Genomic DNA, 13,790 nt, shown 5'->3' with positions numbered 1-13,790 from the left:
GTTCTAGATACATTAAAAAATTACTATGCACACAGTCTTGCGAAATCTTTCATGCATATTCATAAGCATAATGATTTCAAAAGCTTCCAGACATAAGATGAAATAACTGGCCTCTGGCAAAAAGTTAACTTTTATGGCTGTGGTGTCGTGTAAAAAACTTTAGTTCATCCCACTTTATTAACAGTGCATGAAAATTATTCATAACTTTGATTTTGTATTTTTTTAAAAAAAAGATGCTCAGGTGATTGATGAAAATATGTCCCATTATAAATGTAAAGAAAACACCTTAAGAGATTACTCTTAAGCCCTGTGCAGAGGGGTAATGAGTGCAGAAATGAAGAGGAGGGAGCGGGGAGTCTTGGGGGCTCCCCCCAGTGACTGGTACAAAGGCAGGGAGCCCAACATTAGGTGGCGCCGGAGAGCCAGTGGCAGGCAGAGCCAACTCAGTCTGGTTTTGTCCCCACCCTCTCTGTTTAAAATATAATAATTTTATTAAAGATGTTATTGGGTTACAAAAGCACATGCATTGTCTCTATTTTCAGGTTGAAGAGCCTTTTCTACAGATCAGCTACATTCAATGTGAGACATTAATGTTGTACACAGTGTAAGGCTGGAGGAGAAAAGGGGGGGGGGGAGAGAAGGGGTGGTAAATTTATATTCTTTTACTTAGTGTAAGTGTGAGGTTTTTGTGTCAGCGTTACTTGGGGAGGCTCTTTCTATTCACTTATTTTTCCTTGGCAGTGAGAGAAGTTGGGAGGGGGCAGACTGCAGTGAGATTTGAGTGTATGGGCGGGGAGACCCATCCTCGCTGTTGAGGAAGGCAACATGGTGACCGAGGAGGAGGGAGCTGTACGGCTGTGTCACCAGCCTGTGGCACTGATTGTAAGTAAGGCAGGCAGGCTGAGGTCGGTGGGGCAGAGCTCACACGCACCTGCTCCATGCTTCTTTTTCAAGGTGCCTTTTCTACAGTACACCCAATGGTTGTACATGCAACCCACGGATGTCCAATGAAAATGAATGTTAGAAGATTCAGGACAGATCAAAGGATCTTGTCACACAGAGCAAAACTATGGAACTCACTCCCACTGGAGGCAATGAAGGCCACTTACTTGGGTGGCTTTAAAAGAGAAATCCAAAGAACAGATTATATTGAGGGCTACTAGCCATGATGGAGGGGATGCGGGTGGTGCTGTGGGTTAAACCACAGAGCCTAGGACTTGCCGATCAGAAGGTTGGCGGTTCGAATCCCCATGACAGGGTGAGCTCCCATTGCTCGGTCCCTGCTCCTGCCAACCTAGCAGTTCGAAAGCACATCAAAGTGCATGTAGATAAATAGGTACCACTCCAGAGGGAAGGTAAACGGTGTTTCCGTGCGCTGCTCTGGTTTTCCAGAAGTGTCTTAGTCATGCTGCCCACATGACCCAGAAGCTGTACGCCGGCTCCCTCGGCCAACAAAGCAAGATGAGCGCCGCAACCCCAGAGTCGGACACGACTGGACCTAATGGTCAGGGGTCCCTTTACTTTTAGCCATGATGGAAACCATGGGAGGGGAGAAGGCTCTTGTGCTCAAATACTTCTTGTGGGTTTCCCCCAGGCATCCAGTTGCCCACTGTGGGGAAAGGATGCAGGACTGGATAGGACACTGGCCTTGCATATCTTTGGCCCATCTACCTGCGCCCAGGCCGCCTACTTGCCACTCCCATCCTGTGCTACATCTTCCCTCTGGACCTTTTGAACATGTTGGAAATTGGGTGTAGGGTCAGCAGGAGATCGCCCACCTCCCTTCATTATCACCCTACTACATGATCATCCCTTGAGACCTGCTACACCCACACGAGTGTAGCCTGGGGGGCAGGGGAGCACGTCGGTTCTGCCCCCCCCCCCCAAAATCCTGGCCGTGCCCATCCAGCCACTGTCAGAGGGGGGCAATCTCATCCTATAGAATGGCAATGGTGCCCACCAGCGAGGTGCAGGAACCCACCTGAGAGGCACAGGAACTGAGTTCCTGTGAGTTCCCCCAGAAAAAGCCCCTCTTATAAGTGTTGGCTCCGAGGTCAGACCCACCGAGTCCTGTGGGGCTTATTCCAAAGGAAGGAAGTGCAGCCTGCAGATGTGCGCAGCTTTCACCAGAAATCTACTCCCCCGGAAGCGTGCACTGGAATAGGGCCTGATCGTGTGCACGCTTACTCGGAAGGAAGCCCCATTCGAGCATTTCACCCACTGAATGCAGTCGATTAGTCGCTCTTCCACCGCCGTGGGGCTAAGCGATCGAAGGGCGGCACCCAAATCCTATGCGCGTTTTTCATCAGCGGTAGCGTCTACTGAGCTCAATGAGATTTACTCCTAAGTAGGCGAGCACAGGCGTCCAGCCCAATTCTACGCACGCTTACTTGGAAGTAAAGCAGGCCTTCCACCTCCAAGGTGGCGGATCAGCCCCCGCTCTCCTTCCTATCCTATCCTATCCGGAAGCCGAGACCCGCGCTGGGCGTGCGCCGTGGGGCTGCCTCCGACCCATCGGGGCTGCTGAGGATCCTGCCGGGGGCGCTTCTGAGAGAGGGGCGCGCAGGGGGGGGGTCTCTTGTCTTCCTTCAGGCGCGGATCGCACGAGAGCGCGCGCCGAGTGTGGCCCTAAGCGCACCCGCGTTTTGCAGGCGCGCGGAGACCTCCCGGCAGAAAGCGAAGGGTAATTCTTGCGCGTGGCGTAATTGGCTCCTTGACTTCACAGGTGCGGAAAAGCTGCCTCCGCCTTTGAGGTCAACGCGGGAGCCAGGAAGTTTTTAAAATTTGTAGTTGATGTTTGGAGAGTTTGCAAAAAAAAAAGCTCAACAACAACAACAAAGCTCAGCTCAGCTTTTGCGTCCGGATTATCAGGTGCTGCGAACTAGCTGGTGAAGGTGGAGGAAAGGAGCTTTTGTTAGTCCCTTAGTCTTAAGACGGAATGCAGATATCGAGGTGAGGCTCCTTTTAGGTTCTGTGCAGGCCTGCTGGGAATAAGAAACACAACGATGGCTGATTCCTCTTCTCAGGAAATAATAATAATAATAATAATAATAATAATAATAATAATAATAATACCCTGGCTGTTACTCTGGTCTGTCTCCATCCCTGGGCAAAACTCAGAGTCCTTGAAAAGTAAAGAGAAACAAGGAAGTCTTAGCATTAACAATGGCTGAAAATAATTTTAGGTGCTGTACTAGGTATATAAAAAAGCCAAATTGGGTAACTTTACCTGGCAGCTGGAGGGAATGTTGCTTGAGAGAGAGAGAGAGAGAGAGAGAGAGAGAGAGAGAAGTCCCTTCTTCAGGTGGCAAAATACCCTTTTCCTCCAGTTTAGACTTGCTGTTGAGTGACTAAATTCATTATTTTCCAAAACATACAAAAAGTATAAACACCTGAAGATGAGATGTTGGAATGTTTGCGGCTTTCTCTCACATTCCATTTTAAGACTGTCCAGATGCAGACTCCAGATGTTGCCATATGCCAAAATTTTATTTTGCACCTGCTGCTTTATTTACCAGTTGGCCTGATGAGGAATTCTGGAGAACGCAAACACAGTTTTGTGATATTTTGTTTTCCTAATGAAGATATTGTTCTAATTCTGTTTTTGGGGTCCCCCTTGCGGCTAACATGGCTGCTTTTTTACTTTTGATGTGACAAAAGTAAGGACAAGCTTATTAATAAGCACAATCCTTTGCTATTTAAATTGATGGGCCTTAAAATGTGCTTACTTTTGTCTGGTTCACTGTTTTCTGGTTTGAGGCCTGGAAGGGGTTGGTTGCAGATGATACCAAATATTTTTCCATATTGCCATAAAGACCCATTGGTTTATATGGTTGGTCCCCTTGACATTCTTGATTTTAATGGGTAGACAAGACCTCTTTTGAGCAAGGACAGCCTGCTCTCTATTCAAAGGAAGAGGCCGCTGAAAGGTTGTTAAAATGCATCAGGTAGGAAGTTTTGAAACCCCAGAGTCTTAAATATTCCAAACAATATAGATTTTTGAAGCAGCTACTAGGAGGACGCAGGTGGCACTGTGGGTTAAAGCCTCAGCGCCTAGGACTTGCCGATCAAAAGGTCGGCGGTTCGAATCCCTGCGGCGGGGTGCGCTCCCGCTGCTCGGTCCCAGCGCCTGCCAACCTAGCAGTTCGAAAGCACCTCCGGGTGCAAGTAGATAAATAGGGACCGCTTACCAGCGGGAAGGTAAACGGCGTTTCCGTGTGCGGCTCTGGCTCGCCAGAGCAGCGATGTCACGCTGGCCACGTGACCTGGAAGTGTCTCCGGACAGCGCTGGCCCCTGGCCTCTTGAGTGAGATGGGCACACAACCCCAGAGTCTGTCAAGACTGGCCCGTACGGGCAGGGGTACCTTTACCTTTACCTTTTTACTGGAGTAGGTGAGGTATTGGACAAAACTGGAATCCTTAACAAGGAAGATCAATGGGATGGTAATGAGAAGCCCCTCCCTGCTGTCTGCATGGCATCCTTTGTGTTGCCCCTTAAGAGACAAAAAATCGGTTCAGGAGGAGATGTTGGTGCTTCCCTGCCCCCACCCTCTGCAAGGGTAGAAGGAGGGGCATGTTTAATTTCAGCTCTTTAGACATTTAATTTTTGAGGCAGTGATAGAATAGAGTTAAAGTAACAATAGAAATGGCAAAGAGCATATGAAAGAGTTGAGGATTTTGGAATGTCTCTGTTAACTTGAATGTGATTTAATATTTGTATTCTGCTTTTCCAACAACAAATGTTGATCTCAAAGCAGCTCACGGTAAGAACAATCGTATTAAAAAACAACAAACATTGCAATCACTATAATAATATCAAAATCATAGTAGCATATAGCGCAATAAACAAACAAATCCATCATGACAATTAATATAAACTCTCAGTGATTCAAAATAGCTGTTGAGTTCCCAGGCAGCAGGATCTCTCATCATTTTTAGCTTTGACTTCATTTTCACCTTCAAAGAGAGAAATTGATGACTTCTGTGTTGTTCCTTCCAAGCATATAGCGTATGCATGCATATGTGTGTAAGTGGGGTTGTGCCTTTGGTCTTGCCACTCACTTTTGGTTTCTTGTCTGAAAAGAGAGTCTGCATGCATTCAGTTTTGTACGGGAGTGGTGGGGTGGTGGGCAGCCTTTTCCAACCCGGTGGCATCTGGGTACTCTGTTGCTGGGTTTGATGAGAGCTGCAATCCCACAACATCTGGAGGCTACTAGGTTGGCGAAGTCTGGGGTGGGCCTTCCACTGCTTTGCAGAGGCTCCCCTTAAAAGTAAAGGTAAAGGTACCCCTGCCCGTACGGGCCAGTCTTGACAGACTCTGGGGTTGTGCGCCCATCTCACTTAAGAGGCCGGGGGCCAGCGCTGTCCAGAGACACTTCCGGGTCACGTGGCCAGCGTGACATCGCTGCTCTGGCGAGCCAGAGCCGCACACGGAAACGCCGTTTACCTTCCCGCTGGTAAGCGGTCCCTATTTATCTACTTGCACCCGGAGGTGCTTTCGAACTGCTAGGTTGGCAGGCGCTGGGACCGAGCAGCGGGAGCGCACCCCGCCGCAGGGATTCGAACCGCCGACCTTTCGATCGGCAAGTCCTAGGCGCTGAGGCTTTAACCCACAGCGCCACCTGCGTCCCAGAGGCTGTGGCTCCCCTTACAGTCCATTAAATGTGGTGGCCCCAAAGCTATCTCTTTGTCTTCCTCCAGAAGTTCACTGAGTACAGGGTGGGTGGAGGGGAAGGGAACAAGTGAAGTGGGCTTATGAACTCTTCAATTTTCAGTTGAGTAAGAAGAGAAATGTTTTCCCTGTCCAGTTTCTACAGTAGGCGATAATAGCATAAGAATGCTTAGCCATGATTGCAGCTTTGTGAGGGAAAGCATAAGAGGTCAAAATTCATGTTGGTACTTGTGAAGAACAAAGAGCTTTTCATTTGAGTCTCTCAGCAAATAGGGCTTCAAGAAAGAAGGTCCCACACAAGGTGACTTCACACAGAATGATGCATCGTCCTGCTGTGTGGATCTGACCTGATTTGCACATAATGCTAAGTCAAAGCAGGGCTTAACACAAACAAGCACATTTTCATCTTCCCAGACAGAGATTGTGGCCACAGTGTTCCTGTCGAAGTGTGCACTGCCATTGTGCTTTAACATAATGTTATGTCTGGACCTGAGCTTGTGGTTTGTCTACTGGAGGAGTCCCTTTCTATGCTGTGAGAAGTGGGGAACTTTGGAAATAATTTAGAAGAGGATATTTTAAAGAACTTTTAATCTTTAAAAGCTTTACTTTGGTGCATGTTTTGTAACTTTAAATCTCTGCTGGGGCTTTCTCACCAAAGAGTACTTGCTCCACACCTGGATCCAGGCATCCAGGGAGTTCTCATTTTATTCTTACCCCAAATTTGGTATTTACCCCAAATACCAAAAACCAACAATATCATAGGGACATGGAAGCTATTGATTGATTGATTGATTGATTGATTTTGTTAGTGTTAGGAAAAAAGTAGAGGTTGTAGGCAGAGACTACCCTTCTGAGCAATAGCTGATAATTGTTGAGGCTCTGAGATTAGAATTTGAAATTGGTAATTTAGCAACACTGTCTAAAAGACATTGAAAGTCTTTTTTTGGGGGGAAGGCGGGATTTGCTTTCTCATTTTAACAGTCCTGGGACAGCAAATTCTGAAGCTTGACTGAGTTTATTACATCTGTCTGTGACCTTTTATCTGTAAAAGATTAGCTGGTGTACATGGGGAGGGTGTGCTAATCCCATTTTATGATCCCCACATCCTTCTGAAGTGGGCTAGTAACAGCCAAGGCTACCTAGTTTCCTTGATGGGTGACTGAAGATTTCAACTCAGAACCTGAACCATTCTTATCTAGACCTTTTCTGCTATACGACACTGATACTTGCATTTTTTAAAAATAGCAATTTGTATTTTTTCAAAAAAGACAAGTCTACGAATAATAAATAACAGGCACATGAGAAAAATCTCCAGAATTACAACAAAACAATATATAACAAGATATAAAACAAATGATGGCATTTAGTCTGATTATTTTCTTTCTCTTCAGAAGCACACTTTCAAATCTTGATTCCTGCTTCACAGTGAAAAGGATTGTAGTGACTTCTCCCTCAGAATTCATAGTGCCTGGCTTGGATTGTCTCTTTCATTTAAAAAGTTTAATTTCTTGAACCAGTAATCCAGTTTTTCCCCAGGACATGTCTCTTTGTTACATCAATGAGCACAGGAACATCTGGTATGCAGGTGATCAGCTTAGAATGTATTACGACTGTTCTACACAATCATCCCCCTTGGGTTAGGAAAAGATTTTGGAGTGGTCAGTGGGCAAGGAAGCTGCATTTGATGTGCATGGAGCTGACTCTAGACTCTAGAGACTCTCTGAACGTGGAGCAGGTTTGAGAAAATACTGTATTTGACAATGGCTTGGGAGAATACTGTTATGCTGAGATAGGCACTTATGGCGCTTAGTAAATCGGATCTCCCAGAGTGTGCTTTCTGCTTGTCTCCCACCTTATGCCCGAAGAATAGTTAGTTGCATTTTGATAGAAAATACAAATTGATGGACTTTTTAAGAAATTGCTTTAAAAAACAACTGCTTATTTATTTAAAAAACAGCCATATTAAAATTTGCCTTCTAAGATCTTTCACTTTCTAGTGCTCAGTACCATGCTTAACCGCAATTTACATTAAGTGAAAATGAACCAAACAAATCTAGATTTATTGGGACTTCCACTTTAGCAAGCTACAACGTGCTTCATGCAGCCGTTAGTAACAGATACCACTAAAAGAGTGGACAGGTGACCCATACCTTGGAAAAATTAAGACTCAATTACTATTACAAACTGTATGTTTGCCTACTGTAACTGTGGTTTGGAAGCTGCAGCTAGTGTAGAATTCTGTGGTTAGGTTACTAAGTAGTGTACCTATACCTGCAGACATGGAATACCTTTGGTTACCAGCCCAGGTTTAAGGTCCTAGCCATTTGGTACCAGGTTACCCGAGAATGTCTTCTCCTGTACAGACTTGCACAGTGACTGGGATCATAATTGGGGGCACGCCTGGTTGTCTCACTACTGCCTGTAGATAATATATCTTGCAGCAGCCAGGAGTACAGCATTTTCTGTGGTGGCCTTCATACAGTGGTACCTCGGGGTAAGTACTTAATTCGTTCCGGAGGTCCGTACTTAACCTGAAACTGTTCTTAACCTGAAGCACCACTTTAGCTAATGGGGCCTCCTGCTGCTGCCACGCCGCTGGAGCATGATTTCTGTTCTCATCCTGAAGCAAAGTTCTTAACCTGAAGCACTATTTCTGGGTTAGCAGAGTCTGTAACCTGAAGCGTATGTAACCCGAGGTACCACTGTACTCTGGAATGGCGTCCCCCAGAAATAACTTTGATGCAATTTTGGCACAAGCTAAAAACTTTTGTGCTCACCTCAGCATTTGCAGCCTTTTAATGCTGGCCGGCGTAGAACTTCCTGCCTGCTTGATTGAACCTGATTTTAATTATATTCTTATATGCAAGGAAATGCCAGCTGGGGTGTGTGTGTGTGTGTGCTCTGCTCTTCTTCCGGCATGTGGGGGGATGCAAAGCAAAACTCAATGTACAAGTGAGAGCAGCTGACCTTGAAGATTAAAGATGGTAGGACTCTGTAGCATACTAGATCCACAAACTGATACTGAAAGCAGAACTGACTGCAGGAAAAGTGGGGAATTGACTTATCTGATATGCAGATTGAAGTTGGCTCCCTGAATAAAGGGACAGGATTTTGAGGTACAGATAGGTAGCCGTGTTGGTCTGCCATAGTCAAAACAAAAAAAATTCCTTCCAGTAGCACCTTAAAGACCAACTAAGTCAGTTCTTGGTATGAGCTTTCGTGTGCATGCACACTTCTTCAGATACGATTTTGAGGGTTTCTGTCACTAAAAAGGGGCAGATGAACAGATTAGTTGAAAAGGGTAGGCCCTCCAGGATGGGAATCATAGAATCTTAGAGTTGGAAGGGATCCAAGGGTCATCTAGTCCAACCCTCTGCAATGCAGGAATCCCAGCTAAAGCATCCATGACAGATGGCCATCCAACCTCTACTACCAAAAAGCTCTTACTGCCAGAAAGTTTTTCTGAATGTTTAGTTATAATTTCCTTTCTTGTAACATGAAGCCATTGCCTCGAGTCCTCCCCTCCAGAGCAGGAGAAAACAAGCATGCTCCCTCTTCCATGTGGCAGCCCTTAAGATATTTGAAGATGTCTATTGTATCTCCTCTCAGTCTCCTATTTTCTAGGCTAAACATACCCAGCTCCTTCAAGTGCTGCTTGCAAGGCTTAGTTTCCAGACCCTTGATCTTCTTGGTCGCCCTCCTCTGCACATCTTCCAGCTTGTCAACATCCTTCTTAAATTGTGTGCCCAAAATTGGACACAGTATTCCTGGTGTGGTCTGACCCAGGCAGAATACACTAGACTTCTGTTGATGTAGAAGAGTCCTGGACTTTTTTCTGGATGAATGAAAGGCTCACCAGAAGTCCTCAGTGACTGATAAGGGGGTTTGGGGGCCCTGAGAGCACATTGGTCCTAAAACAAAACTGAGAGGAAAGCAGTGATTAATCTCACAACATATTTTTTATTTTATTTTATTATACCTCTGCACACTGCCTTGAAATGTCTGCATAACAGGAGATACATAAATATCTTAATAGCAGCAGTAAATAACTTTGCTTAACATGTGGATAGGTAGAGAATTCCTCATTATTTTATTCTTTGACTATTCCCAACTAGTTTTTGTAGTTGCTGCCCAGAGGATTGGAAATGCAGTAAATTCAGATATGGAAGATATAATAGGTAGCCTGTGAATATGGAAACGGGAAAGTTTTCCAAGACGTGCTCCAAATTCTGTACCCTGCAATTTGAACTAGTAGCTGAGAGAGTTAAGAATACTTGTGGTCCTCTCTATTTATGCTGCTAATGAAATGTAGGTTTCTTATGATTTGAGTTTCTCCTCTTCAGAAGCTGTTGTGTAAAATACCTGCAGCCTGTTCTTCTGTGAGTGAATATAGAGACCTGAGTGGGAGCAAGAAAACACTGCAGATAGGATTTTAGCTTTATGCGAGCAAAAAAGGGGAGATAAGGAGTGCTGCTGTTGCAGGTTTATGCACATAGGTAGCACGTTTTCTGGACATGGATGCACATTAACTTATACTGCAATGTGGCAAAATTTTAGTGTGAATGCTGAAAGATTTATTTTTCAAGTGCTGTGATTGTAGCTGGAAGTATGTTTTAAAGAAATAAAGAAATTCAGTTTTAGCTCTAAACAACTCTTGATTGTTTTGCTAAAGATCAATTATATGGAACAATGCTTTTAAAATAACCTACTTTAAAATGGATTAAACAGTTTTAGAACATGTTAAAGCACATTTCTAAGACCTCCCATCATTGAGAAACGCTATTTTTGCTTCCTAACTACAGTCCTTCGCCTATAGAAAATGCTGGATGCCTAGCCAGCAGGCAGAGCTTTCCAAACTTCTCATGTTGGTGACACACTTTTTAGACATGCATCATTTTGCGACACAGTAATTCAGTTTTACTAGCAAACCAAAGATTAAACTAACCCCTTTCCAGCCCCTGGAGGAGCGACACACCTACACACTACAGCCGACACACTAACATGTCGCAACACACAGAAAGCTCTGAAGTAAGGAAACTTGCTTGGTATCCTTGTGTGTGTACGGAGGGATCCAAACAAAGAACTAAGTTGTTGTTGTTGTTGTTATGGTTATGTAGTGCATGTGATCTGTGTGACTAAAAGTTTTGCGTTATTCACGCTGGATGCATCAGCACTCTTATTTAGTTGGAGATCAGCCTGTTTGAATTGTACATGGTTCCTCAGGAAACAAACAGATTTCAAAATGGCAAATGTGATTTAAATTGATTTTTTTTGCTTGGTGAAATGCAGCACAGTCCTGCGTATGTTTACTCATTAGTAAATCCCATTAAGGGAAATGAAATTAATCCCAGGTAAGTGTCCAGAGATGAGAGCCTTGCATCATATTTTGGTTAAATTAAGGCACTCCTGTGTCAGAGGCAAGGGTGTCCTTTGTAATCTGCCTGGCCATGTTACATTTCTCCTCACATAGTTGTGACACCTGTCCCCTCTCTCTCTCTCTCTCTCTCTCTCTCTCTCTCTCTCTCTCTCACACACACACACACACACACACACACACAGAGGGAGAGAGAGAAGTTTGTCGACTCTTATTTCATCGGACATTTTTCAAAGGTTGGATGGTCATCTGTCAGGGATTCTTGAGCTGTGATTTCTGCATTGCAGGGGGTTGAATTTTCCCAAAATTAAGGGCCCGTGGATGGAGATTTCTGAAAGTACGGACTAGAGGCTTAGAGCAGAGAAGAAGCAGGGCCTCAGGAGGCCCTGAAGGGAGAGGAGTGCCATCCCTATAGAAACGGGAGAGAAATTGATGAGGTGGACACTGCTAGAAATCTTGTATATGTGTGAGTTTCTCTAGAAGGCTTCACTTGAGGCCGTCATGTGTTGAACTTACCCGCCACATAAAACCCTGCTGCTGCCCTAAACATGTTTTTATTTTATTACAATTTGGTTGCCTGCTTTTCATGATAGCAAAACACAGGAAAATGATACAGTCATTTTGAGTCAGTGTGGATGCCTGCACCATAGAGAGGGGCCCATCCGCACTGGATCTGAATGCGCCACCCCAAACAAAGAGATAAGGATCCAGGCTTGCTCTGATTTGGGTGTGAACTGTGCGTTGTGGCCGCAGTGCCTGGCATTGCCAGGGCATCCCCAGCAAGTGTGAGAGAGTGTGTTGGATGTCTGGAAATGGGGCCCTGGGGGTGGCACCCCTTTAAGTGTTGAGGGAGACAGACCTCCCGGGTGTCAGGACTTCCTGAGCTAAGAAACATGGCAGCTGTGTTTTCCCTCAGCGCTTTCTGAAGGAGAATCACAGAATCATGGAAGTGGCTTATGGCGCTGCTGTGAGAGAAAGGGAAGGGGCAAAGGAACAGCTTTGAGTTTTTTCATCCACTTTGCCCTATGTAAGAGTACTCTTTTAAAAGGAGACTCTTGAGGTTTTGGTTGTAAGAAGGATTTGAAATCGATTAAGGTGGCAACAGTCCTGAGGGTCTTAATTGCAAATGAGCCATTGAGATAATCACAAATCTGTTCTTGGCAAGATGCTTTGGGGGGGGGGGTGATTTAGGAGAATTTCTTTGGAAAGGGGAAATCTAGTCTAGGGCTGTCATTTTGATGGCAACTACCGATTGGTGTTGGTGCCCCCCCCCCAAAGCTCAACAACTCTGGGCAATCTCCCTCCAAAAGAAGCTCAACAACTTTGGGCAAACCCCCCCCCCATTTTTGTTGTGCTCCCATAAAATAGGGGTCGTCTTATACATGGGGGCGTGTTATGCACAAAAAAATACGGTACATCATGTGGCTGGTGCGTGCATGGAGGAGCAGCAATCTTCCATAAATGCCCCCTGAGATACAGTACTTTGAATCACAAAGCTTAATCCCTCTTCACAGGGAAATCTGGGAATTGTAGCTCTGTGAGGGGAATAAGGAGTCTCATAACAACTCTTAGCACTCTTAACAAACTACAGCTCCCAGGATCCTTTGGGGGAAGCCATGACAGTGCTTTAATGTATGGTGTGAATGTGGCCTTAGTGGGAATTTGGCCCTGTTCCCTGGCGGTGGCTCTCCCAGCTACAGCCTGGGCTGCTGTTAGCGCAATTTCAGGGGCCTGGTTCACACGCATGTACATCTCACTCAATGAGCACAGCACCCACTGCAAATGGACCTCTGCAGACACAACTTCCATTGAATGGCAGGCTGTGCATGCACTTGGGTGTCAGTTGTGTAGAGTAATCCATGGTGCACGAACATGTGTGAACATTTGCAGGGTGGCATTCATTTGGGTACTCTTTGCTGGGTGCCTGTGTGTGCTGGCAGGTGAGTGGGTGGGTGTCTACATGTGCCCCTGAGTATAGTGTATTCAAGGGCGCTTGGTTTGAGCTGCTGTTTCCTTTTAAGGGACTGGCTTGTTTCTTTGAGCCGGAGGAGGGCGTGGGAGGGAAAAGTCAATTGTAATGATATTGGAGCTGTATTACAAAGAGAATAAATTCTTTTCCCTGGAGGGCTTTGGCTGATGGTCCCCCCCCCCTCACTTTCTTCTCTCTTTCTCTCTCCCCCCCCCCCACCCTTTGTGCTGGATACAGCTGTAGAACAATTGATTTCTCTGGCAAGGAGTTAAGCCTTGCACTTTGAAATGCCTCAAGTTGTGAGAGGAGTTTTCTTCTTGCTGAGGCTGCCATGAGAACAGTTCAGAGGCCTTGCCCTCTTCTTTTGACTTAACTCTGGCTTCTGTTGCCTCTGGGTGGTAAATATAGGGGATTGCACCAATATATTCCATTGCTTGCTTGTTTTGTGGGTGTGTGTATGGGAAACGCTAATGGTGTGTAGGTGGCACTGTGCAAGTAGTTGCCCGCAGCTATTGTGAATAGTAGGGCTACCCCCACTTTTCTCCTTCTAACAAATAATACTGTGGCCTCTGCTCTCTTACAGATTTACACAGCAAATGTAAAACAGGGGTAGGCAGATTAATATAAAGGGGTATGTGGGTGGGTGGAATGGTAACATTTTTCTTTCCCAAAGCTGGAATAAAAGTGGCCTACCAACAGCTCACTAGCCAATTTCTGGTGGGTCACCCAGGGCCTGTGGGCTGCTAGGGTCCTTGCACAGAATGAATGCCTTAATT

General features: G+C 45.5%; 1 protein-coding gene across 19 annotated transcripts in view; it reads left to right on the top strand.

Annotated features, from left to right (window-relative positions):
- The window catches only part of GPAT2 (glycerol-3-phosphate acyltransferase 2, mitochondrial), an 88,701-nt gene that overhangs the window by 20,095 nt on the left and 54,816 nt on the right, over positions 1 to 13,790 (top strand). For 2 of the 19 annotated variants that reach the window (XM_083753219.1, XM_083753227.1), the window contains exon 1: positions 2,210 to 2,311. The exons of 3 other annotated variants lie outside the window; for them this stretch is intronic. In XM_083753219.1, coding sequence (XP_083609345.1) covers positions 2,225 to 2,311 — 87 coding nt within the window. In that variant the 5' untranslated portion in view covers positions 2,210 to 2,224. Of the gene's footprint in view, positions 1 to 2,143; positions 2,953 to 4,724; positions 4,764 to 9,585; positions 9,608 to 10,657; positions 10,700 to 11,426; positions 11,512 to 11,856; positions 12,073 to 12,742; positions 12,952 to 13,790 lie in introns of those variants that run through there. 14 more of the 19 variants (XM_083753221.1, XM_083753232.1, XM_083753215.1 and 11 more) reach the window with 13 other exon arrangements.

The sequence above is a fragment of the Podarcis gaigeae genome, assembly GCF_964106915.1.
Source record: "Podarcis gaigeae genome assembly, chromosome: 8".
Taxonomy (NCBI): Eukaryota; Metazoa; Chordata; class Lepidosauria; order Squamata; family Lacertidae; genus Podarcis; species Podarcis gaigeae.
The sequence above is the reverse complement of the archived record's forward strand: the minus strand, read 5'-3'. Positions and strand labels throughout refer to the sequence as shown.